This window comes from Arabidopsis lyrata (assembly GCF_000004255.2).
Source record: "Arabidopsis lyrata subsp. lyrata unplaced genomic scaffold ARALYscaffold_1, whole genome shotgun sequence".
Classification (NCBI taxonomy): domain Eukaryota; kingdom Viridiplantae; phylum Streptophyta; class Magnoliopsida; order Brassicales; family Brassicaceae; genus Arabidopsis; species Arabidopsis lyrata.
Window position 1 is genome coordinate 8,082,233 of NW_003302555.1, and position 21,290 is coordinate 8,103,522.

The following is a 21,290-nucleotide window of genomic DNA, read 5'->3' on the forward strand; positions in this document are numbered from 1 at the left end:
CGATAACGGAACGGATAACCGAAAACCCAGACCTATATGAAACTATAATACTAATCTGTCCATGAAAATGAAATGAAACCAATATGCAAAATAAAATAAAATGGGTTGATTATGCAATATTTAGGAGGTTTTGGGGTTTTTATGTATTTTTAAAAAGTTTAAAAAAAACTCAGTTTGGGTCGGAGTCTGACCAAACTTCGACAAAAGAGAATCGTGAGTGAGTCGTCAAACTTAACGAAAACGATTCAATAGATCTCAAAGTCTCTCTCTTTTTCTCAGTGAAAAATTAGGGTTCTTTGATTCTCTGTTCTTGAGCTCAGTTATCGAGGAGAGGAAAAGGAGAGAGATCGGGAATTGGGAAACTGACAAGTCAAAAAGGCAAATGCGAGTGGATGAGATTGAGTCTTAGTTAGAGTTCCAATGTCTTGGGCTGCTCCTGATGATATCTTCTTCTCCACTTCTCTTGCTGCTTACTTAGACAGTAATTTCTCTCTCTATCTTTTTCTACATGGTTCAACAATCTCTTTATGTTTTGTTTTTTTTTTTTGTTGTTGCAGAGAAACTTCTTGTGTTGCTTCGTGATGGTAGGAAACTGATGGGTCTACTTCGGTCATTTGATCAATTTGGTACTTTGTTGTGTTTCTTTCTCTTTTGCACCGAAAATCCAAAATCTTTCAAGTGGTTTTAAGAAATGTTTCGTTTGTTTTTGGTTTTCTTGAAGCTAATGCTGTTATAGAAGAAGCTTATGAAAGAGTCATCGTGGGTGATCTCTACTGTGATATTCCCTTAGGTCTATACATTATCCGTGGAGAAAATGTTGTCTTGATTGGTGAATTGGTAAGCTTTTAACTGAACAAACCAATTCCTCTTGCATTCTCAAATGAAAGTTTTCGACTTTTTTAAAGACGCTATTGAATCTGGTTTTTGTGATCTTAGGACGTTGAAAAAGAAGAGCTTCCTGCTCAAATGGTTCAGGTTTCAGAAGCAGAGATAAAAAGGGTTAGTGGTTTACTTCTCTCCCTTGTTGATTGCTTTAGCTTCAAAGTATTTTTGATTTGTGAGCTTCTTGCACAAATGGATCTACTACAGCTGATTTGCTTTGATTTGGCTTAATGTTTTGGGATTCTACTGACTCCTTATGCTCAGGCTCAGAAAGCAGAGAAAGAAGAAATGCTTTTGAAGGGTACAATGCGAAAAAGAATGGAGTTCCTTGATCTCGATTAGGATATTTGGTTATGTGTTGCAGCATCGTAGAAACTAGAAGACCTGAAGATGGAGAATACAGAAGATCCTTAAATGTTATAATGTTACTTGATGTGTGTATGTGTGGATGACATTGATGAATCCTTGGAACTTAGTGGTTGCAGATCCTCTGCTCTGTTTATGGAATGAAATTGTTGCGGTACTTGATGAAGAGAAACCAAATCAAAATAGATATGTGCTCTAAAACTGAAAATAAGATAGCTCATTGAGCTTTATTGTGCAAAGAAAAGTAAAAGAAGAAACGATTTAGATTGTCACCAAGAACACAATGACTTTAGATTTGATTACATGACTACTTAGTACATGGGCTTGTGTTGGGGTTTTCCAATGTCATAAACTCATATTCTTGGTTTGCTATGAGTGATCTAATACTTGAGCATGTTCTTTACTGATCATTATTTGATTAAACACAATTCAGAAATAACAAATGTACAGAGATCAAAAGTGAACACAAAGTACAATTAAAACCTCGTATGATTCATAATTGAAGTAACAAAGCGACAAAGTGTATCTTATTGTAGTAGTTAAGAAAAACCATTGAGCCATTAAGGTGTCTCCTCTAGTAGGCCCTTTCACTCCGGGTAAGATAGCATTGTGATGAGTGACTCGTGTTGAGGAAACCGCGATAAGAGATCAGAGCGTTTCGCGAGCTCAAAGTCCTCGAACTGGAAAGCAGGAGCGCAGGTGCAGCCGACAAGAGAGAAATGGTTCTCAGAGTCTCTAGGCTCAGCTTTAAGCAGAGTCCCGTCTTGAGAAAAATGAACATCCTTTGTAGGAAAGGAACCAAACCAGACGTTTGGAGGGACCGTGTACTGAGGCTTCTGATCACCTTCTAGCAAGTTAGGACCAAGACATGTGAATTTCAACTTCCCATCATCGTAGAGTTCCACTACCTGATCAAGGCAAGAAGAAGAAGCAATATTCAAGAACATGGATTATACTCATTATACGGTTTTGTTGTCACTGTTATGGCAAGAGAATTAAACTTACAGTAAGGGGTTCACCCAAATAAAAGTGCCAGGTTTCAGCCATTGGTATGCGATGAAGACGAGAAACGCTACCAGATGGAAGCAAGAAGTAGATACTTGTGCTCACAGCTCTGTCCACCTTAACTGCAGAAATTCAGAAAGAAAAAAAAGGATCAAACTTGCGAGATAATCTGCAATAACCCAAATCTAAAGTTTAAGCATTGTTGATTACATTTTTGAATAGAGGATCCAAGCAAATTCACAAGACAAGCATTTGGATGATCTTGGTAACAGGACAGACAAAAGAATTCTATGGAAGCCATCAGTTATGTCTGAGAATCTTAATCGCTGAGATCTCAAAATGGAAAACCGGAAACTAGTGACTACACTATATCAATAAGATTTCAAATGAAAAGAAGCGATAGATACAAATAAACGAGGAAGAGAGTTACAGGTTGGTGGGAGCTGAGAGGTGGAGAGGAGAACAGAAGAATCTCTGAAAGTTTCAGCGAAAAAGCCGCCTTCTTGGTGAGCCCTGAGATTGAGTTTTCCCACGATTTCTGAAGACTTCACCATCTTCCACGATACTCCGATCTCTCTCAAGCTTTGTCCGAACTCCAAATCTCAATTCTACTAACTTGGCATGAGTCCAGCTTTTGTTGTTACTCTTCGAGTCTTATTTAGTTAGTAGTCTGCTGTCCAAAATTGACTTTTCCAAATCTTTTCGGGGCCAAAGTGTAAAAAAAAAAAAAAAAAAAACTGTCTCTACACGGGACCACAGCTTTTATTATTACAATAAACCCCCATATGTTTGTTTCGAACAATAAACACCATACCAAATTGAAGTGTACCAAGATTAAAAGTTTCCAACTCTGTTTACTCACAGAATAACCAAACACAGCACAGATTTCATCCACATTTACAAATTAAAGATTTCAAACTCAATGGTTTATTCAAACGTAGATGATAATATATAGTTCATATGCCTTCACTTCAAGTCATATAGTCTAATCTCATTATTATTATAGCATATCCCAACTCAAAATATTGGAGAATCCTTAAGGAGTGAAGCAGAATCATGTGTTAAGGTGTGATCTTCTCAAAACGCAGAGCCACCACTCCTTCTGGACATGGTCTGCATAACTCCATTCATCAGTCCTTGAACCGATTTCCCAACTCCAGCTCCTATGTCTTCTGCAAAATACTTGGCCTGCCAAAAATTTGTGGATTTGCGCATATGAGGAGATTTCATTTCAATGTTGTACATTTGTAGCAACAAGAATGAAGTCATAGCGAGAAAGGTTACTTTACCTCTTGTATACTCTTCTTCAGATCAAAAGCATCTTTGACTCTGTCATTCAAGAATGTCCATGTATCGCGATGTTCTGCTCAAAACGAAATGATATCAAACTTTGAAAACTTTCTTTGATGACATCAATGCATCCAAGAGAGGAAGACTAAAAACCAACCTAAGGAGTTATCGGTGAGCATGTAAATCTCGGTAGTTGAGTAAACGCCTCCAAGAATAGTGCGCTTGACATACCAATCTAAATCCGAGGCTCCATCTCCAACAGCATGCCATATCTCATCAACTAACATTGCCCGTTGCTTAAAACTCGTTGGGACATTCAGAGGATGCGCCTGTTTCACCAATGAGATATACATCAAACATCAGGATTGGCTTGAGCTTATCATGAAACAGGGAAAATCCCATTATTACTTACTTGGATGCTAAGAGCCTGGGGCCATTTTGACATGTAAGGGACTTGCATTTCTAGGCGAATTCTAATGAGCTTGGCAATACGTTCACTTGGGATCAAGTTTTGTAAATCCAATCCAGAGTCTATCCTATCCATAAGCAATTGAAGGCATTCATCCATGAAGAACTGAACAAGAGTAAACACAAATAACGAAACTCAACAATAGAACCACCAAAATCCAAGCTTTCAAGCTCAAAATCTACAGAATTTACCGATTCCAGAGACGCCATTACCTCAACAAGTGCAGCTTCTTTCCTGGAGAAAGACCCAACAATGGAAGGAGACACACCAACATCCCTTGAACCAGCCATCATCGCTTCTTCCGTCCAACCTAATCTCGGCTACACAAAACTCCCAAATACGGAAATCAAACGCTAAAAAGGATAAAACTTTGAGGTGAATCAAGGAAATTTATACACACCACGTGACGGAGAGACGCAGAGAGAACACGAGCCTGCTCTTCTTGGAACTCAGCTCTCGGCTTCCTGCTCTCATGTCGACGTTGTCCTTCCCCTGTACCCGCCGTTGGACCCGATTGATTAGGGTTCACAGATTGATTACCCATTGGCGATTCAGTATTACCACCACCCATCGACGAAGTGCAGAGACCGGAAGTGTAAGAGGAAGGGATGATTGTTGACCTGAGCTTCGGATATCGGAGGATACGGGTGGTTGTGAATCCACCGCCGGCGAGAAGACGCTTCGCCGCCGTTCGGTACATCGTTCGCCGGAGTAAGAGATTTGAGTTTTGTGACACGTTGATGAGATCGTTGCCACGAGAAAGTAAAAGAGCTTCCTTTCTTCGTAATCGACCCCGGTAACGAAGTGATTGGGCGTTTTCTTAATTTATTAATTATAGTTTTGGCCAACTATTTATCATTTTTTGCTTAAAAGACGAAAATAAATTTAAATTATACTAAAGAACCCCATTGGCATTGGAGAATTCCGAATCAGCATTTTAATGTAAATTATCCTTCACATCGAACCGTCCACGTGTCAAGTAACACTGGCTTCACAAATTCTTCTGGATAACAAAGCCCATAACATACGAGTCCCATACAATCAAAGATGACACTAGCTAGACATTTTCATTTTCATCTCCCACGAATCAAAGATGGCTTTTGCCATTGCTTCTGCTCTCACTTCCACACTCACATTATCTACGAGCAGAGTCCAAAACGCGACCCAGAGAAGACCACTAGTAGCGTCCGCATCACCCACCGGTGGAAGAATGAGTGAGCGCTTGGTGGTGGCTCGTGCCGGCAAAGAAGTTTCTAGCGTCTGTGAACCACTTCCTCCGGACCGTCCTTTGTGGTTCCCTGGTAGCGCTCCACCTGAATGGCTCGATGGCAGGTTCATACTTAGCCTTTCTTTATTGATACTTTTTTTGTCCATAAAAACTTTCAATTTAACTCTAGAAACTCTTCTTGCAGCTTACCTGGTGATTTTGGTTTCGATCCTCTCGGTTTAGGTACATATATCTACACGGGATCTTGTCGTATTTATCTCTAAAAATGCTAACCAAGTGTTTTATTGACTAACCGGTTTTTGCTTCATAGGGTCTGACCCGGACACCCTCAAATGGTTTGCACAAGCTGAGCTCATACATAGCCGGTGGGCAATGCTGGCCGTGACCGGTATCCTAATACCGGAATGTCTCGAGCGGTTAGGTTTCATTGAAAATTTCTCATGGTACGAAGCAGGGTCTCGTGAGTACTTCGCGGATTCCACTACGTTATTTGTGGCTCAAATGGTTTTAATGGGCTGGGCAGAAGGTAGAAGATGGGCTGATTTGATTAAACCGGGGTCTGTGGACATAGAACCAAAGTACCCGCACAAAGTAAATCCTAAACCGGATGTTGGTTACCCGGGAGGTTTATGGTTCGATTTTATGATGTGGGGTAGAGGTTCTCCTGAACCGGTAATGGTTTTGAGGACTAAAGAGATTAAAAACGGACGGCTCGCGATGCTTGCTTTCGTTGGGTTCTGTTTCCAAGCTACCTACACTAGTCAAGATCCAATTGAAAATCTCATGGCTCATCTTGCTGATCCTGGTCATTGCAACGTCTTCTCGGTAAGCTGAAATTTTTATGATCATTATCATGATGATGCTATGTGTTATGTGTATTGATCAGCCTTCATTGGTACGTACTTCTTTTGCAGGCATTTACATCACATTAATGAGGATTATCCTGCGGCAAATTTAATTTTTTTATAAATATAATAGATCATGGATGTTGAACTTTTGTATATAGCGTCACTCGCGGTTGTTACAACTCATGCTTAATTTTTTTTTTTTTTTTTTGGTGAAACAACTCATGCTTAATTAATTACGTAACATGTAAAATAAGTATATGAAGAAGAAACAAGACGAGAAAATGAGCTTTATTATTAAAAGTCCTACGACAAACGATTGACTTGGACGAGACTTGCTACATAAACTTTAAAACATTAACTCCAACAAGAAAAAGAAAAACAAAAACCGACCAACATGAAAGAAAGAAAAAAAAACTTAAAACATTAAACGAAAGAAGAATCCATACACTCATGTGATGTAAGGACAAGATCACTCTTCTTGTTCTTATATTACAGTAAAACAATACTTTCAACGTAATCCGTGAAAGCAAGCACCAGCGATGATCCAAATGAGGATCTGATTCCTTCGAACCGAACTTCCCTCGAACGTTGCGTCTTGAGATCAACATAGACAAGATGAAACTCATGAAATTGATCACGAGCAGTAACTATAAGCTCATCACTACCAGCAACAAAACCCGTCACACCTGGCCAAATAAGCTCGTACGAACACATCTCTGGAGTTATGACGATAGAAACCTTAGACCACGCATGTTTCTCGGCATCTTCCAAAACCCATAAATCATATATGCTTATGGTTTTTGAAGCAAGTAAAGCTAGCTTCCCTTGGTAGGCCACAAGGGTATAGAAACCCAAACACACACCATAAATACCACAAGCCTCAGCCGGAAATTCAATGAACTTACCAAACTTTTCCGTCCTCACATCGAACCTCACAATTTTCGGTCCATTCCCCGTGTGAGCACCGTAATACAAAACCCCGTGGATGCATATTCCTCTGGTTTCTGGAAAGTGAACATTCCCATCCTCGATCGTTTTCCATGTACTTTCTTCTCCGAATGTAAACACTTCCACTTTATATGCATCTAATAAACATTTTTTTGACAAAAACAATACCTTATAATGGTAATTGATAGGATCATATCCCATATACCATGTCGTGAATTGTTCACGGGGACCTGGTTGGGGCAACAGTGCGACCTTTCCCGTGACAGGATTGCATATCCACAGCCGAAACATGTGTTCGACACATATCAAGCCGTGGACGCAAACAGGCATACAAAAAGATGTACTATCGATGCAGCATGTTGAATTGGTAACTAAAGAAGGTGGTTGAGGTAACGAGAAGAAATACCAGCGAAGAAATGTGTATACATCACGGAAAGCAAACATGACACGTGACTCACGAGTAGAGGATCGAGACTGGTATAAGTTGATGAAACGTCGACTGCGGATGATTGAGTAGCAATGCTTGGATACGCATAGACATCTCGCCAAGGTTTTCACAGGTAACCTTAGGAGAATTTCGTCCAAAAGGTCTTCAGGAATCATATTTAAAGAAGAAGAAACTTTCGTTTTTTTTTTTTTTTTTTTGATAGAGAAATTGTTGTGTTTCTCATCTATACATTGCTGTAGGATTATATATCTAATATATAGATGTATACAATGGGAAGAAATTTGCTTAGTCATTAATGAAAGATTGACTTGATGTTTTCTTCAAAATGAAAATGTATTACTAATTAATTTCGTATCTAAATAATTAAGTCAATTCACTCCAAAATTGCGAGTATATTTTGTATATTAGTTAATTGCGTATCTAGATGGCTAAGTCAATTCTTATTGTAATAAATTTGGATTCAAAATAAATGAATATACCGAAAAATAGACATAGTTCTTAGTTGAATTGCGACTATATTTTGTATATTAATTAATTTCGAATCTAGACTGTTAAGTCAACTTTTACTGTAATGTATTTGGATTCGAAACAAATTAATATACAAAAATAGCCGTATTTCTTAGTTGAATTGACAAACAATTTAACCAATACCATTGTGGTTGACTTAATATATTTTTTTCAGAAATCAAATATATAATATTTGGTTTTAGATCTACAGTACCTTGGTAATTACGGAAAATAGTAGTACAATTCTTAGTTGAATCGACATACCATTCATATATTTCGATTGATTTGGCGAAATTTGTATGAAAAGTGGTGAAATAATTTTTTGGAAAAGAGAAGCTGGTGACTGTAAAAAATAAAAATATATGTCTTATATTCAATGATAAAAAAAAAAAAAAAACTATAGGGTCCATATGTGAGTGCATTATTTATTCATGTATCATACATGATTGGTTATTCACTAATAATATATTTGTTCACAAATGTCTATACTTACATGTGAATGTACTTCACTAGGGGATTGGTAATATAGAAGTATGAAGTATATATGTTTATCAATTTAAAAATTTCAGTGGTTTTTGTCTTTGATCAACTTTTGTCTCAAACGGCATGACCCGAACCTCTCCACAAATGCTATGCTCGAACGTGGCCAAAATCAGTGGCTCGGGTCAATTATGTGTGTAACACTACAACAAATATCCACATTGATAGCACAAGAGGATAGCTCATTTTCCGTAACTGCTATGAAAGATAAAATTTTATTTTAGTTATTATATAGTAGCATTGAAACAACGCTAAGATAGAACATCACTAAGCGGAAAGCTAAAATCATTTATTCCGCTAATATTTAGCCCAAAATATTTAGTTAAGCGCCGACACTTGTGAAAAAAACTAACATTTCTCTTTACATTAGGACAGCTCACGAGACCAAAAAAAAAAAAAAACTTTTACCGAAAGAAAAAAAAACAGCTCTCGAGAGCAACCATCTTCTCCTCCATCTACCTCGGTGTCTTTTATCTATTCCTCCACCGTCTCCGCCGCTATAGCTGAACCGTCTCCCCCACCCTCCTCTCTCTCAGTCACCTCCTCCCTCTCAGCCACCTTTCCTCCGACCAAGCTCACCCAAACCCTAAATCGGCTTTTTACAATCAAAATTCTTCATTGTTCTTCTCCTTTATATATTGAAAGTTTCTTTAGGTTTGGATTTCTCTATATCAGAACAAAAAGAGAAGCTGGTTTCGTTCAGAGAAGGTTTGTTGGTTCCGTCTCCCTTTCCCCCTTTGAATCTGCGTTTGGGATTAGGGTTTCGTGGTCTGGGTTTGTAATGACCTTAGTCTTCAAATTCGTTCCGTCTCCCTTTTTTCTTTGGATCGATTTTGTAGATTTTGAATAAGGTTTGTTGGTTCCGTCTCCCTTTCCCCTTTGATTTGTTTCTCCATCTATCTTTAATGATGAAGTTTTCGTTTACGAACTTGATTTCGAAGATTTCGAATAAGGTATCTGTAACATTCTTTAGGTTATGGATTTGAATGTGGATGGTCTTTTTCTGAAATTTTGAGGTTTTGAATTGGGTTTTCTCATTGTTTTTGTATGGTATCGCTCTTATAGCAGGAGACAGTAGCTAGAAGACCAAAAAAATGCTCCTTAATCTACCTCCAGCTTCTCGTCAAGCTAACAAAACAAGGAGAAGTCATTTATGATAATTGTTCTCTGTTTGTTTCATTGGTTTGATTGATCATGTGTAACTTAACTTATGTATTTTCTTATCCACAATCATGTGTATTTCCGACAACGGAGGTTTTAAAAATTAGTGTGTTGTTAATTAGAGCATAGAAGTTTATTAAGTAATTAACATGATACGTTTATTAAGAAACTTTTGCTTCTTTGGACGTTTATTGGGAGTTTAATTTGGTCTTTTTCATTTGTTTATACACAGCCCATGTTTTATTGAAAGAGCGGAAGCTCTCCATGGAAGGTTAGGTTTTGCCTTTAAATTCTTGTGGTTTCTTTAAGAATGGATCTGTTTTTGCGATACATATATACTATATAGTAAAGCAATTGATGCAGAATTCAGGTGAAAGAATATTGATAGTGAAGGTAGCATCAAACTTGTTTAATTGGTTTGGTTTCTGAAACATCAATTTGTGGGATGTTAATGGTTAGAGTTCGTGGTTCATGATATTCAGTTTTATATTCAAGACTTGTCTTAGTTGTAGTTAACATCTATTATTCATAATGATACTTGTTTTTTTTCTTACTTAGATCCTTCACATGAGGTAAAGAGCAAAGAAGAGACAAATAAAGAGGTGAGTAAACGTTTTCTTACTTGCTGTCCTCATGTATTTTTTTTTCTTTTGTGCAGCTTTCCTTAGATCACATGTCTTTAAGCTATAAGATGTGTTCATGTGTTTGTATGATCCATTAGCTGTGACTAAATTTTATGGCATTTTTTTGATCTCAGAGATGAGAATGGCTGAATCTACTCGTATAAGAGCGAACCCCAACAAAGTTCCCGTATGTTTTCTAAACTTTCCCTTTACAATGTTAGTTTATGTTTCTAATTTGTAACTGAATAAAGGTGAATATGGGAAGGCTAGACAGAGTGATGTTCCTTACATTGACAAGAAGAAGTGAGTAAATGATACATCTTATCTCTATCTCTTTTGTTGGTTTTAGTAGTTTACTGTGGTTGTGATTGTTTTGTGGATAAATTATAAATGTTCTTTGTCAGAGCTAATTTGTTTTGCTGTCTCAAGTGAGTGCAGCCCAAGATTTTGCTATCTCAAGTGCAGTCTCAAGTGCAGTCTCAAGTCAAGTCCCAAGTGAGTGCAGCCCAAAATCTACACATATTAGAAATTAGGCTCAGCTTAGATATGAGAACAAGTTTGTTAATTTTGGTACTTGTAATCTTAGTTTAAGCCTTGGATTGAGACATTTTACTTGTATGGTGTGGATGATTTACGAAATGTAAATATTTTATATAAATTTTAAAAGAGGTTTTCGCAAATGTGAAATAATATGCACATAAAACGCAAGTATTATTGCATAAAATAAGAGTCATAACAAAATATATTATAGCGTTTAAAATGAGCATCTAACATAGCATGAAAAATGACTTATCACATAATTTATAACAAATAGAAAGGCGATATAACAAAGCGTTTTACTAATGCTATGGTAGAGTACTCTATCATAGCATACGGAAAAAACGCTATCGTATATGGGGGTCTACCATAACAGAGGCATAAGACAGCGTTTATGAAAACGCTATTGATGACATATAATAGCTCTTCTCTCTTGCTAATAATGTAGATATTTCTTGTAGTGTAATATGAGTTAAACTATCTAGAAAATTAAAAAACATATCGCAAATTATGCTATTCTTCATGCTACGTCCAAGAGTAATAATTTATATTTTTGGATCTATTGTATTTGTTATCAAGGGCTAGTATATAGGACTTTGAAATTATAGGTTAAAGATGTGTAAATCTCTAGTTAAGTTATAAAGAAAAGATTGAGAATGTAAATATGTAATGTAAACAGTAAACATTTTATGTGAACTTTGGTCTTTGGACAAAAGAAGAAACCTAATAACGACTTTTAATGTAAAATCGGTTATTATATATTCCACCAAAGACGAATAAACAACGGGAAAAATGTCGTTAAAATCCCAAACTTATTCAAAACGTTGATTTAAATCCTCAACTTATGACGAAACGAAATAAATATCAAACTTATATTGACTTTCAAAATAAATATCAAACTTATGTTGACTTTCCAAATAAATATCAAACTTCCGTTGACCTGGCCATATTAGGTACGACGTTAAGTGGGTTAATATATCTCGTTAACGGAGTTAATTTTCTGTTAACATACATGTTAATTGATAACAACATCGTTTCATATAACAACAAAACGACGTCGTTTTGTCGTAACGATTGAATTAAATCCCTACAGTCAATCTTAGATCCTCAAATCGAGCAAAATCTCTAACCCTAAATCTTCATATGATTTGAAACTCGGGATTTTATTGAGCAGTTACGACAAAACAACGTCGTTTTATGTTTAGAAGGAATACTGTCATTTTTAATTAGCGGGTTTGTTAACAGAAAATTAATCCCGTTAACATAGTATGTTAACCCACTTAACGTCATGCCTAATATGACCAAGTCAATGAAAGTTTGGTGTTTATTTGGAAAGTCAACATAAGTTTAATATTTATTTGGAAAGTCAACATAAGTTTGATATTTATTCCATTTCGTCGTTGAAGATTTAAATCAACGTTTTGAATAAATTGGAGATTTTAATGACATTTTTCCCAATAAACAACCACACCTGAACCAAACTAAACCGGTATGCTTAACTTGCCGGTTTGGTTCGATTACTCAATCGAATTGAATCGAATCACACACACCAAACTCTCTCACCAGCTTCTGACACAGACTTCTCAACTCTCATGGCGGATCTTTGCTTCTAATTCACTATTTCTCAGCTAGATCTGAGGCACCAAAATCAGAACCTCAATGTTTCTAATTCCTCGTAAATCGAACCATGTTTGAGAATTTGCTTCCTTCTCGATTTCAATTTCATCTTCAGAGACTTGACCCGAAGCGTCGTCTTACTTCTTTCCTTGCTTCTCACAAGACACTCTTCACATTTCTCTGGATCACTGCCTTTGGTTCCGTCTTCCTATGGCAGCGAACGGCTTACATCGAGGGCGGCTCTGGAGCTGGTCCCATCGGAGGAAAGTTCACGATTTTCGGTAAGATCAAACCGATTCAGCCACTTCCCCGATTGAGACCAGTTGTGTTTGATTTGAAGGATTTTGGAGGGGTCGGAGATGGCGTTACGCTTAACACCGAAGCGTTCGAGAGAGCTGTGATTTCAATCTCGAAGCTTGAGAGAAATAGCGGCGGAGGACAGCTGAATGTGCCGCCTGGACGGTGGCTCACGGCGCCGTTTAATCTCACTAGCCATATGACTCTGTTTCTTGCTGAGGATTCCGAGATTCTTGGCGTTGAGGTTTGTGAAATGTTTTGATTGGTTATTGTTTACTGAAAGTCAGACGCTTTAGCTCTGTTTAGGTCAAAATTGTAGAACTTTCAACCACCACTAAGCTTGGAACATTAGATTTGTAGGGTTACAGGTCACTTCACTCTAGCCAAGTTAGAGTACAATGACTGTGTTTGTTTGGTTTTGGTTGGATGAAGGAACATACTTCAGAAGATTTTGAGACTTTGCGTGATGGATGTGTGAGTCTTATTTACTCAACGTGTCACTTTAATTGTCAGGATGAGAAGTATTGGCCTTTAATGCCACCATTGCCTTCATATGGTTACGGTAGAGAGCATCCGGGACCTCGTTATGGGAGCTTAATCCATGGTCAAAACCTCAAAGACATTGTGATAACGGGTTAGTGGTTTTCCTCTTTCGAGTTCATGTTTGTGATATTATGATGACCGGGTTAGTAACTAACGGATATAACAAACAGGTCATAATGGAACAATAAACGGGCAAGGACAATCGTGGTGGAAGAAGTATCAAAGAAGACTTCTCAACTATACGAGGGGGCCTTTAGTTCAAATAATGTGGTCGAGTGACATAGTTATCGCTAACATAACAATGCGGGACTCACCGTTCTGGACTCTGCATCCATATGACTGCAAAAACGTAACAATAAGGAATGTCACCATCTTGGCTCCTGTAACCGGAGCACCAAACACCGATGGAATTGATCCGGGTATGTTCATTTACCGCTTATATCTGTTTTTCGGTTATTCTGTGCTCGATAAATTTATAACCTTTTGTACCGTGTTTATTTCCGTAAACAGATTCGTGTGAGGATATGGTAATTGAGGACTGCTACATTAGCACAGGGGATGATGCGATTGCGATAAAGAGTGGATGGGATCAGTTTGGCATTGCATATGGACGACCTTCAACAAACATTCTTATCCGTAATCTCGTTGTTCGCTCTGTTATCAGGTAAAGAATTTTCTCATTTCTCATGTAATACCGCAAAAGTTTGAAAACTTTTTCTTTTAAAGCAAAACATGGAAGTGTTCTATATGTTTTGACAGTGCTGGTGTATCAATCGGAAGCGAAATGTCTGGTGGAATATCTAACGTGACGATCGAGAACCTTCTGATCTGGAACTCACGTCGTGGAATCAGAATTAAAACGGCACCAGGACGAGGCGGTTACATCAGAAACATAACCTACAAAAACCTAACACTAGACAATGTTCGGGTTGGGATCGTGATCAAAACGGATTACAACGAGCATGCAGACGATAATTATGATCGGAAAGCATATCCGATACTCTCAGGATTCAGTTTTGCAGGAATCCACGGACAAGGAGTGCGAGTGCCGGTCCGAATACATGGTAGCGAACAGATTCCGGTGAGGAATGTGACGTTTCGGGATATGTCCGTTGGGTTAACGTATAAGAAGAAACATATATTCCAATGTTCGTTCGTGAAAGGACGAGTCTTCGGTTCGATATTTCCACGACCTTGCGAGAATTTTGATGTTTACGACGAGGAAGGTCGTCTTGTTAAGCCTGGAGCTGAGTCCAATGTGACGGACATTGACTACGACATTTGAATGTTTTTTCAATTCATTGTCATTTGGGATCATTTGTGTACATAAAAGTAAATTTTGGGACACAAAAATGAAATTTTATTTGTTTTTTTCTTTGGACTATTTCTCTTCGTCGCTTTTGGGTTGTGATTTTAATTAAAAAATAATAAATATAAATAGTTTTATTTCTGATGTCGAAATAAATATTGGAATCATACCGGAAAAATTCATTTGCCCAGAAAAGAAAAGGGTAAAAATCATGCACAAGTCGAAAAATGGCCCAATTTTTTTTATAATTTCTGATGTCTTTCATTGTAACTATTCAAACTCATGGCTTCATTAAAAAAGTAGATGTTAAAAATATCGACAAGGAGCAGTTCATTTTCCACAATAAAGGAAGAAACTGTGAAATATATTTGTAATATGGTTTTCTACTCTTTTTTGTGATATTTGGGTATCTTTTTTTCAATTAGAGTCGAACAAACAGCTTGCATTATGAGGACAATACTAATTAATACAAATCAACAGACTACTAGCTAGTTCGATACGAAAATTTATCACAAATAGGTCTATTAATGATAGTATAAAAAGAACTGTTGAGTCTTGGATACTGTAATTCGAGGATGAACAAACAATAGATTATAAGAAAAGAAATTTAAGTTGCTTTATTGATCGAATTAAAGAATACTAATTTTGATGAATATAATGAATGAACACAAAACTCAAACTCATAAATGTTGAGGTATACAGTTGAGCGGTAGAATGCTTAGAAAATTCAGAATGTCCATGTTGAGGTTATCGAAAGCACGTGTTGTTGTATTCGACGACTCCATTACTAAGCTCGTATGTTAACGCGCATGATACATGGTCTCGGCATATTCAGTGAACCAGGTTGGTTCATGATCCTTTTCAAAGCGGACTCACACCTTATACTCGAAGCTCATGCCAAACTGCTCTTAACTAGCTACTAGCTAGGTTTTGATAGCCAACTCCGGCCAAAAAAAACAATCGCGAGAATGTGGTTTTTGATTGACTGAACTCACATTTTGACCTAGCACGAAAGCCAAGCACCAACAAGAAATAAGATAAATTATTCAAAAATATCTAATTTATATAAAAAAAATCTTAATTTAATGTCACGAGAAGCATGTTCCACTAATAAAGTTAATTAGCACAGTTTCATACATTTATATTCTGCAGAACACCGACGACTCCAACCAATAATGGTCACGACCCATGTGGCGCCTCATCAACTGTATTATTTCTATCTACTAGTAGTATATAATAGTTTTCCTTTCTTTTTTTTAAACATTTTATCTATATAATATTTATTTTTGCAAGTCTAACAAACGCATGCGTACCTCTTTACATGTACCAAAAAGAAATTGCAGAACAATTGTTTGATCATTTCTAGAAATTTCATGTGCATATTATATAGTATTTTTAATTTTTCTCAAAACATGTATTTGTATAATTGATTGTAGTATATAAGAATTTGTTAAACAAATAGAAACTATACAACGTGGCTACGTAATCTATGCTAGCTAAGCAAAGTCAATACCGTGTAAATTTGGTAAGTATTACCTTTCTCAAAAAAAAAAAACCTAAACGAAAAGATTGGCTTCACTTGCACCTGTATAATATACTAGACATAAAAGTTTCTACGATATTGGTTTAATCATTAACAAGGACTACAACACTATACTATAATAATACATAGTACTATAAATTAAAGGTAAACTCAAATGATGCATAAATAGTTGTAAAAGTACAAATATATATATATTTGGACACGTTACTCAACTTGCATTGCGGATCTGTATTCCTTCCCCAACCACTAAAATACTACAGAACACGCATTTCCCACGAGTTTGACGATCTTTCTCGTTTAATCTAATCCTATTCCTATCTACTTTTCTCTAGGCTCATAGCCCACATTTCATATCTTATACGTTCCAACTTTCTAACCAATAAACTCAAAACTACTAGTTGAGTTTTTTTATTAGTGAAATATATCTTGAATTTTATATCTAATCTTCTACTAATAAAGTTTCTGTCAATTATGTAAAAGAAAGACTCGTTGTATCGGGCGATTTTTTCTTCCGAATTGTGTCTATCGAGTCTATATTATAATATTTTGTCACGTACTTTGTTTACTGATTAATCTAATATAAAGGAAATTGTGTCGAATTATCCAAGTCTAATTAAACATTAATGTGTATATCATAGACCAAATTACAATTTCAGATCTATCTATTATTCGTTTTCTTATGTAGCCTATAAACATGTCATCCACGTAGGTGAAACCTAAACATACTTAAGAAGTTAGGTTTTAGAGTTTTTTTCATCAAAAATTCGTTATAGATATGTAGATATATTCAAACGAAAACTAACAAGGAAAAGAATGAGTATAGGTTTATTTTGCATAAATAAATATTTTTTATTATACATATATAATACATGTATAGATATATAGGATTAAAAAAATCTGAACTTGGGCTTGGTCTACTTTGGGAAAGGAGCTCTAGAGTTCAACTTTAGCCATTTACATTTGGAACTCTCATCTCTATAGGTCGCGTAGCAGCGTAGAACAGCCCCGGATACTGAAATACAAGAAGAATCTACACGCGTAGAAAAACAGACCAACCATAGCTAAACACGTGTCATATAAAACAGGTACAGACAACGTGCACTTGCCAACCTCCTTTCCTTGTGGTTTCCTTCTTCTTTTGCTTCTTTTTTCTTATTATTCAAAAAACGCATAACAACAAAAACGTGGTCGACGGAACATGTGGATGGTGGAGTTGTCCTAAATTGGGGACCACTCACAGTTAACTAACGCCGTTTACTTTATTAGTTGACGATGATACCCTTCACATATGGATTAGTCATTTGCTTTCGGATATGTTAAATATTGTGTCCTTTTCCTTTACGAGCCTTTTGATTATGTCCCAGTTTGTAATATTTATTGATTGAAGTTCATGGCATTTTATCAATTCTGACGGTCGACATGTGGGTTGACTTTGATGTATGACTATTAGCTTGTGCCTCATTTTATTCCAACTCGACAACTAGCAGACTCTATATTTTTATTTATTATTTTCTTCTAGATATTAGACAAACCTTCGCTTGTCTCTCTGCATGAATCACGCGTTAATATACTTTATAATACTAATAGTAAGTTTTAAAATCCTTCGAGTATAAAATATCATATAGATTTTAATTTTGATTATAAGATTATTTAGTCTCAATGAAGAGCATTTAAGAGATTAGGCTGGACTGTTGACTGATTCTAACGCGTTTTTATTTGCTTCGTTTTTATTTTATTTTATATAGTATATTTCACTGTTATATGTGATTTTCTAAATTAGGAAAATTAAGTAATTTTGGACGACGTGTTAAGTTGATTTTCTTGTTAACATATCGGATACCCAAAAAAAAAAAAAAAATTAATCAGCACCAAATTCATCACGACGAGAATTATGCCTAGTTGCCTACAACTAATTTACGTTACTAATAAATAAAGATTAAAGATAAAATCTAACATCTCTTTACATGCATCTTGTGTTTTATTTGACTTTCGTCCTTACCACCAACAAACAACCAATAGGCTCGTGAAGAAGAAGGATAAAATCGTAATCTGAAAATAAACGGAAAGCGTTGAACGTGGAGAACAGTGAACCGAGACACATTTCCCGATTATATTAAAACAAAAATAAATAAAACACGTGTTTTTTATACGATAAGTCGATAAGTAAAGTAGTAGTATTTATTAATTTATTAATATGTAGTTTTGTTATATTGGAAGTAGGAAGGAAGAACTCTGCAACCAAACCAAAACCAACCCAAAAAGCTTTAAAGAGACCCTCCATTTCTCCCTCGTGACAAACTCAATTTGCAGAGAAGCAACAACATCAACAAGAATAAAAACCTTAACCTTATTCTGAAGAATAAGATTGGAGATTTATTTGTTTTGAAAGTTTTATTTGTTAAAGATGTCGAGTTCTATGGAATGCTCTGAGTTCGTCGCTAGTCGGAGATATACTGGGAAGCCGAGCTTCTCACAGACGTGTAGTCGATTGAGTCAGTATCTGAAAGAGAACGGTAGCTTTGGAGATCTGAGCTTAGGCATGGCATGCAAGCCTGATGTCAATGGTAAGAAACCTTCTCTTTGTCCTAGATCCAGCTTTTTTTTTTTTTTAACGTTTTCTCTGATTTCGAATTCTTGAATCTTGATCTTGCAAACATTTCAAGAAAATTGAAAAGAATTGCGAATCGATTCAAAGAAAATTATGGGAGAGAGTTCTTACTTTTGGATCATCTATTTGCAGGAACTTTTGGCAACTCACGTCAGCCGACAACAACGATGAGTTTATTCCCTTGTGAAGCTTCAAACATGGATTATATGGCAGCACCAGTTCAAGATGTTAAACCGACGAATTTGTTTCCACGGCAACTAAGTTTTTCTTCCTCATCTTCCTCTGTTCCAAAGGAAGATGTTCTGAAAATGACACAGACTACCAGATCTGTGAAACCAGAGTCTCAAACTGCACCATTGACTATATTCTACGCCGGGCAAGTGATTGTATTCAATGACTTTTCTGCTGAGAAAGCCAAAGAAGTGATGAACTTGGCTAGCAAAGGCACAGCTAATAGCTTCACCGGTTTCACATCTAATGTCATCTTAGCCAAGAATCAAAGCGAGATCAGAAGCAACATCGCTACCATCACAAACCAAGTTCCTCATCCAAGAAAAACCCCAACACAAGAGCCAATCCAATCCTCCCCAACACCACTGACAGAACTTCCTATTGCTAGAAGAGCTTCACTTCACCGGTTCTTGGAGAAGAGAAAGGACAGAGTTACGTCAAAGGCACCATACCAATTATGCGATCCAGCCAAAGCGTCTTCAAAGCCTCAAACCGCAGACAACATGTCCTGGCTCGGTTTGGCAGCTGAAATATGAACTCTAACCGTTAGACCATCCTCAAGCCGTTGCAAGAAATTCTTTTGACGTTGCTTCAATACAAGATATAAAAGCTCCTATATATCTTCATGCTTCTTGATTTAAGCTTGTTATATTGTTACAACTACTCAATGATTAGGAAACTTCATATATTTGTATGTATTGATTAGTGATCAATTCTTGTTAGTATTCGTCTTAGTTTGTTGTTTTACTAGGTATTGTCGTCTGTCTAAATCCCCTTGCTTTGGGTTATATCAAAATTAGTTATGTATGTAACTGATTTTGTAAGAAGAACAATAATTTTTGTTGACGAACCATAGTATCAACTATCAACTATATCAAATATCTTATAGTCCTTTCAAAGTGCTTCTTGTACATCTCTTGTTAACTTTATTCGTTTCTGTAATGAGTAGTTCTCTAACATTTTACACATTTCCACAGTTTCTGTGTTATCATCACCAATCAAGTTAGTAGGTGTGTCTTCATTGCCTTACAAAAACATCACAAAAATCGTTTACTTGTTATCATCACTAATCTCATATTTAATGATTTAAACCGATGAATTATGAGTTAGTAGGTATGTGTATACAACAACAACTAAAGATTAATGTGACATCTCAACCAAACCAAAACTCTAGAGATTAGAGATCATTCATATATATAAATCGTATAAATATAAAAAAATCAACTCTTAATCATCTTCCTAATCATAACTATCTCTAATGGATTCCGATGTCGCATTCGACTATTCTCCGAGGTTTCGGATCTTCAAGAACGGCCGCATCGAACGCCTCGTACCGGAAACATTCATCCCACCGTCGCTAAAACCCGAAAGCGGCGTCGTATCTAAAGACGCAGTCTATTCACCGGAGAAAAACCTCTCTCTCCGCATTTACCTCCCTCAGAAATCCGTCGATGACACCGGCGCTAGGAAAATCCCACTACTCGTCTACTTTCACGGCGGAGCTTTCATCATGGAAACAGCTTTCTCTACAATTTACCACACTTTTCTCACATCGGCTGTTTCAGCCGCCGATTGCATCGCCGTCTCAGTAGATCACCGGCGTGCACCTGAGCATCCGATTCCAACCGCGTACGAAGATTCATGGCACGCGATTCAATGGATCTTCACTCATATCGCCGGATCTGGTTCTGAAGACCGGCTGAACAAACACGCTGATTTCAGTAAAGTATACCTCGCCGGAGACAGCGCCGGAGCTAACATCGCACATCACATGGCGATTAGAGCAGAGAAAGAGAAACTCTCGCCGGAAAATTTGAAAATCTCGGGGATGATTCTGTTTCATCCGTATTTCTTGTCAAAAGCTTTGATTGAGGAGATGGAAGTGGGAGCGATGAGATATTATGAGAGGCTTTGCAGGATCGCGACTCCTGATAGTGAAAACGGTGTGGAGGATCCGTGGATTAATGTGGTCGGGTCGGATCTATCTGCGTTGGGTTGCGGGCGGGTTTTGGTGATGGTGGCGGGAAATGATGTGTTGGCGAGGGGAGGTTGGAGTTACGCGGTGGATCTGAAGAAGTGTGGATGGGTAGGGAAAGTGGAAGTGGTGGAGACTAAAACCATCTCCAATGCCCACCTCTATATTTTCTTCTATTTTAGAGGAGATTTTGCTCCAATGTTTGTTTCTATGTTTCATCAACCCTAAATCTTTTAGTTTGTAGTAGTACTTAAATTGTTAATCATTGTCTGTTTTGCCAACACTGAAAAATGTTCTTCTTTTTTTTTCCTAGTT

The 21,290-nt window shown here is 36.9% G+C and overlaps 8 protein-coding genes and 3 long non-coding RNA genes across 12 annotated transcripts; 7 read left to right on the forward strand and 4 right to left on the reverse strand.

Moving 5' to 3' along the window:
* The first annotated feature begins 201 nt into the window (after nucleotides 1-201).
* On the forward strand, nucleotides 202-1,478 carry LOC9326382 (sm-like protein LSM1A). The gene is made up of 5 exons (XM_021011363.1): nucleotides 202-481; nucleotides 558-626; nucleotides 722-837; nucleotides 937-999; nucleotides 1,147-1,478. The coding sequence occupies exons 1-5, from the start codon at nucleotides 421-423 to the stop codon at nucleotides 1,222-1,224; spliced, it is 387 nt and encodes a 128-aa protein (XP_020867022.1). The 5' UTR covers nucleotides 202-420; the 3' UTR covers nucleotides 1,225-1,478.
* Nucleotides 1,479-1,632: 154 nt separating this feature from the next.
* On the reverse strand, nucleotides 1,633-2,904 carry LOC9326383. Of its 2 annotated transcripts, XM_021011362.1 has the most exons (4): nucleotides 2,684-2,779; nucleotides 2,464-2,579; nucleotides 2,254-2,375; nucleotides 1,633-2,156 (listed from the first exon to the last, which is right to left on the reverse strand). In XM_021011362.1, exons 2-4 carry the CDS (start codon nucleotides 2,552-2,554, stop codon nucleotides 1,836-1,838), a joined length of 534 nt encoding a protein of 177 aa, XP_020867021.1. In that variant the 5' UTR covers nucleotides 2,555-2,579; nucleotides 2,684-2,779; the 3' UTR covers nucleotides 1,633-1,835. The 2 variants fall into 2 exon arrangements, with proteins under 2 accessions (XP_020867021.1, XP_020867020.1); XM_021011361.1 differs by lacking the exon at nucleotides 2,464-2,579 and having other exon boundaries at nucleotides 2,684-2,904.
* Nucleotides 2,905-2,997: 93 nt separating this feature from the next.
* LOC9329092 (ubiquinone biosynthesis protein COQ9, mitochondrial) lies at nucleotides 2,998-4,899 on the reverse strand. The gene is made up of 6 exons (XM_021011359.1): nucleotides 4,413-4,899; nucleotides 4,225-4,332; nucleotides 3,956-4,117; nucleotides 3,701-3,872; nucleotides 3,543-3,616; nucleotides 2,998-3,441 (listed from the first exon to the last, which is right to left on the reverse strand). The coding sequence occupies exons 1-6, from the start codon at nucleotides 4,710-4,712 to the stop codon at nucleotides 3,331-3,333; spliced, it is 927 nt and encodes a 308-aa protein (XP_020867018.1). The 5' UTR covers nucleotides 4,713-4,899; the 3' UTR covers nucleotides 2,998-3,330.
* A 33-nt stretch (nucleotides 4,900-4,932) lies between these two features.
* LOC9329093 (photosystem I chlorophyll a/b-binding protein 6, chloroplastic) lies at nucleotides 4,933-6,288 on the forward strand. The gene is made up of 4 exons (XM_021011360.1): nucleotides 4,933-5,344; nucleotides 5,425-5,462; nucleotides 5,551-6,065; nucleotides 6,155-6,288. The coding sequence occupies exons 1-4, from the start codon at nucleotides 5,106-5,108 to the stop codon at nucleotides 6,170-6,172; spliced, it is 810 nt and encodes a 269-aa protein (XP_020867019.1). The 5' UTR covers nucleotides 4,933-5,105; the 3' UTR covers nucleotides 6,173-6,288.
* Nucleotides 6,289-6,348: 60 nt separating this feature from the next.
* On the reverse strand, nucleotides 6,349-7,674 carry LOC9326384 (putative F-box protein At1g19160). The gene has a single exon (XM_002892985.2). It carries the CDS (start codon nucleotides 7,637-7,639, stop codon nucleotides 6,578-6,580), a length of 1,062 nt encoding a protein of 353 aa, XP_002893031.1. The 5' UTR covers nucleotides 7,640-7,674; the 3' UTR covers nucleotides 6,349-6,577.
* Nucleotides 7,675-8,696: 1,022 nt separating this feature from the next.
* LOC110224570 lies at nucleotides 8,697-9,619 on the forward strand. Its single transcript, XR_002329060.1, has 2 exons — nucleotides 8,697-9,239; nucleotides 9,600-9,619. It is a non-coding gene; the product is annotated as an uncharacterized LOC110224570 (long non-coding RNA).
* Nucleotides 9,620-9,785: 166 nt separating this feature from the next.
* Nucleotides 9,786-10,995, forward strand: LOC110224569. The gene is made up of 4 exons (XR_002329059.1): nucleotides 9,786-9,963; nucleotides 10,251-10,294; nucleotides 10,450-10,502; nucleotides 10,567-10,995. It is a non-coding gene; the product is annotated as an uncharacterized LOC110224569 (long non-coding RNA).
* Nucleotides 10,996-12,364: 1,369 nt separating this feature from the next.
* Nucleotides 12,365-14,759, forward strand: LOC9329094 (probable polygalacturonase). The gene is made up of 5 exons (XM_021014156.1): nucleotides 12,365-13,010; nucleotides 13,280-13,400; nucleotides 13,480-13,728; nucleotides 13,820-13,973; nucleotides 14,069-14,759. The coding sequence occupies exons 1-5, from the start codon at nucleotides 12,540-12,542 to the stop codon at nucleotides 14,592-14,594; spliced, it is 1,521 nt and encodes a 506-aa protein (XP_020869815.1). The 5' UTR covers nucleotides 12,365-12,539; the 3' UTR covers nucleotides 14,595-14,759.
* Nucleotides 14,760-15,209: 450 nt separating this feature from the next.
* On the reverse strand, nucleotides 15,210-16,342 carry LOC110225035. Its single transcript, XR_002329454.1, has 2 exons — nucleotides 15,756-16,342; nucleotides 15,210-15,621 (listed from the first exon to the last, which is right to left on the reverse strand). It is a non-coding gene; the product is annotated as an uncharacterized LOC110225035 (long non-coding RNA).
* A 2,025-nt stretch (nucleotides 16,343-18,367) lies between these two features.
* Nucleotides 18,368-19,850, forward strand: LOC9326385 (protein TIFY 10A). The gene is made up of 2 exons (XM_021014384.1): nucleotides 18,368-18,725; nucleotides 18,902-19,850. The coding sequence occupies exons 1-2, from the start codon at nucleotides 18,566-18,568 to the stop codon at nucleotides 19,534-19,536; spliced, it is 795 nt and encodes a 264-aa protein (XP_020870043.1). The 5' UTR covers nucleotides 18,368-18,565; the 3' UTR covers nucleotides 19,537-19,850.
* Nucleotides 19,851-19,957: 107 nt separating this feature from the next.
* LOC9326386 (probable carboxylesterase 1) lies at nucleotides 19,958-21,266 on the forward strand. The gene has a single exon (XM_002890278.2). It carries the CDS (start codon nucleotides 20,259-20,261, stop codon nucleotides 21,201-21,203), a length of 945 nt encoding a protein of 314 aa, XP_002890324.1. The 5' UTR covers nucleotides 19,958-20,258; the 3' UTR covers nucleotides 21,204-21,266.
* Nucleotides 21,267-21,290: the final 24 nt, after the last annotated feature.

Excerpts from the sequence above, each read along its gene's own strand:
- LOC9326382 (XM_021011363.1), top strand. The coding sequence starts at position 421 with ATGTCTTGGGCTGCTCCTGATGATATCTTCTTCTCCACTTCTCTTGCT. Across the intron at positions 627-721 it reads TCGGTCATTTGATCAATTTG|CTAATGCTGTTATAGAAGAA; the intron begins GTACTTTGTTGT and ends GTTTTCTTGAAG. Across the intron at positions 838-936 it reads TTGTCTTGATTGGTGAATTG|GACGTTGAAAAAGAAGAGCT; the intron begins GTAAGCTTTTAA and ends TTGTGATCTTAG.
- LOC9326383 (XM_021011361.1), bottom strand. The coding sequence starts at position 2,807 with ATGGTGAAGTCTTCAGAAATCGTGGGAAAACTCAATCTCAGGGCTCAC. Across the intron at positions 2,376-2,683 it reads CTCTCAGCTCCCACCAACCT|TTAAGGTGGACAGAGCTGTG; the intron begins GTAACTCTCTTC and ends GAATTTCTGCAG. Across the intron at positions 2,157-2,253 it reads ATTTGGGTGAACCCCTTACT|GTAGTGGAACTCTACGATGA; the intron begins GTAAGTTTAATT and ends TGCCTTGATCAG.
- LOC9329092 (XM_021011359.1), bottom strand. The coding sequence starts at position 4,712 with ATGTACCGAACGGCGGCGAAGCGTCTTCTCGCCGGCGGTGGATTCACA. Across the intron at positions 4,118-4,224 it reads AAGAAGCTGCACTTGTTGAG|TTCTTCATGGATGAATGCCT; the intron begins GTAATGGCGTCT and ends ACTCTTGTTCAG. Across the intron at positions 3,617-3,700 it reads GCTCACCGATAACTCCTTAG|AACATCGCGATACATGGACA; the intron begins GTTGGTTTTTAG and ends CGTTTTGAGCAG.
- LOC9329093 (XM_021011360.1), top strand. The coding sequence starts at position 5,106 with ATGGCTTTTGCCATTGCTTCTGCTCTCACTTCCACACTCACATTATCT. Across the intron at positions 5,345-5,424 it reads CCTGAATGGCTCGATGGCAG|CTTACCTGGTGATTTTGGTT; the intron begins GTTCATACTTAG and ends CTCTTCTTGCAG. Across the intron at positions 5,463-5,550 it reads TTTCGATCCTCTCGGTTTAG|GGTCTGACCCGGACACCCTC; the intron begins GTACATATATCT and ends TTTGCTTCATAG.
- LOC9326384 (XM_002892985.2), bottom strand. The coding sequence starts at position 7,639 with ATGATTCCTGAAGACCTTTTGGACGAAATTCTCCTAAGGTTACCTGTG.
- LOC9329094 (XM_021014156.1), top strand. The coding sequence starts at position 12,540 with ATGTTTGAGAATTTGCTTCCTTCTCGATTTCAATTTCATCTTCAGAGA. Across the intron at positions 13,011-13,279 it reads CCGAGATTCTTGGCGTTGAG|GATGAGAAGTATTGGCCTTT; the intron begins GTTTGTGAAATG and ends TTTAATTGTCAG. Across the intron at positions 13,401-13,479 it reads CAAAGACATTGTGATAACGG|GTCATAATGGAACAATAAAC; the intron begins GTTAGTGGTTTT and ends TATAACAAACAG.
- LOC9326385 (XM_021014384.1), top strand. The coding sequence starts at position 18,566 with ATGTCGAGTTCTATGGAATGCTCTGAGTTCGTCGCTAGTCGGAGATAT. Across the intron at positions 18,726-18,901 it reads ATGCAAGCCTGATGTCAATG|GAACTTTTGGCAACTCACGT; the intron begins GTAAGAAACCTT and ends ATCTATTTGCAG.
- LOC9326386 (XM_002890278.2), top strand. The coding sequence starts at position 20,259 with ATGGATTCCGATGTCGCATTCGACTATTCTCCGAGGTTTCGGATCTTC.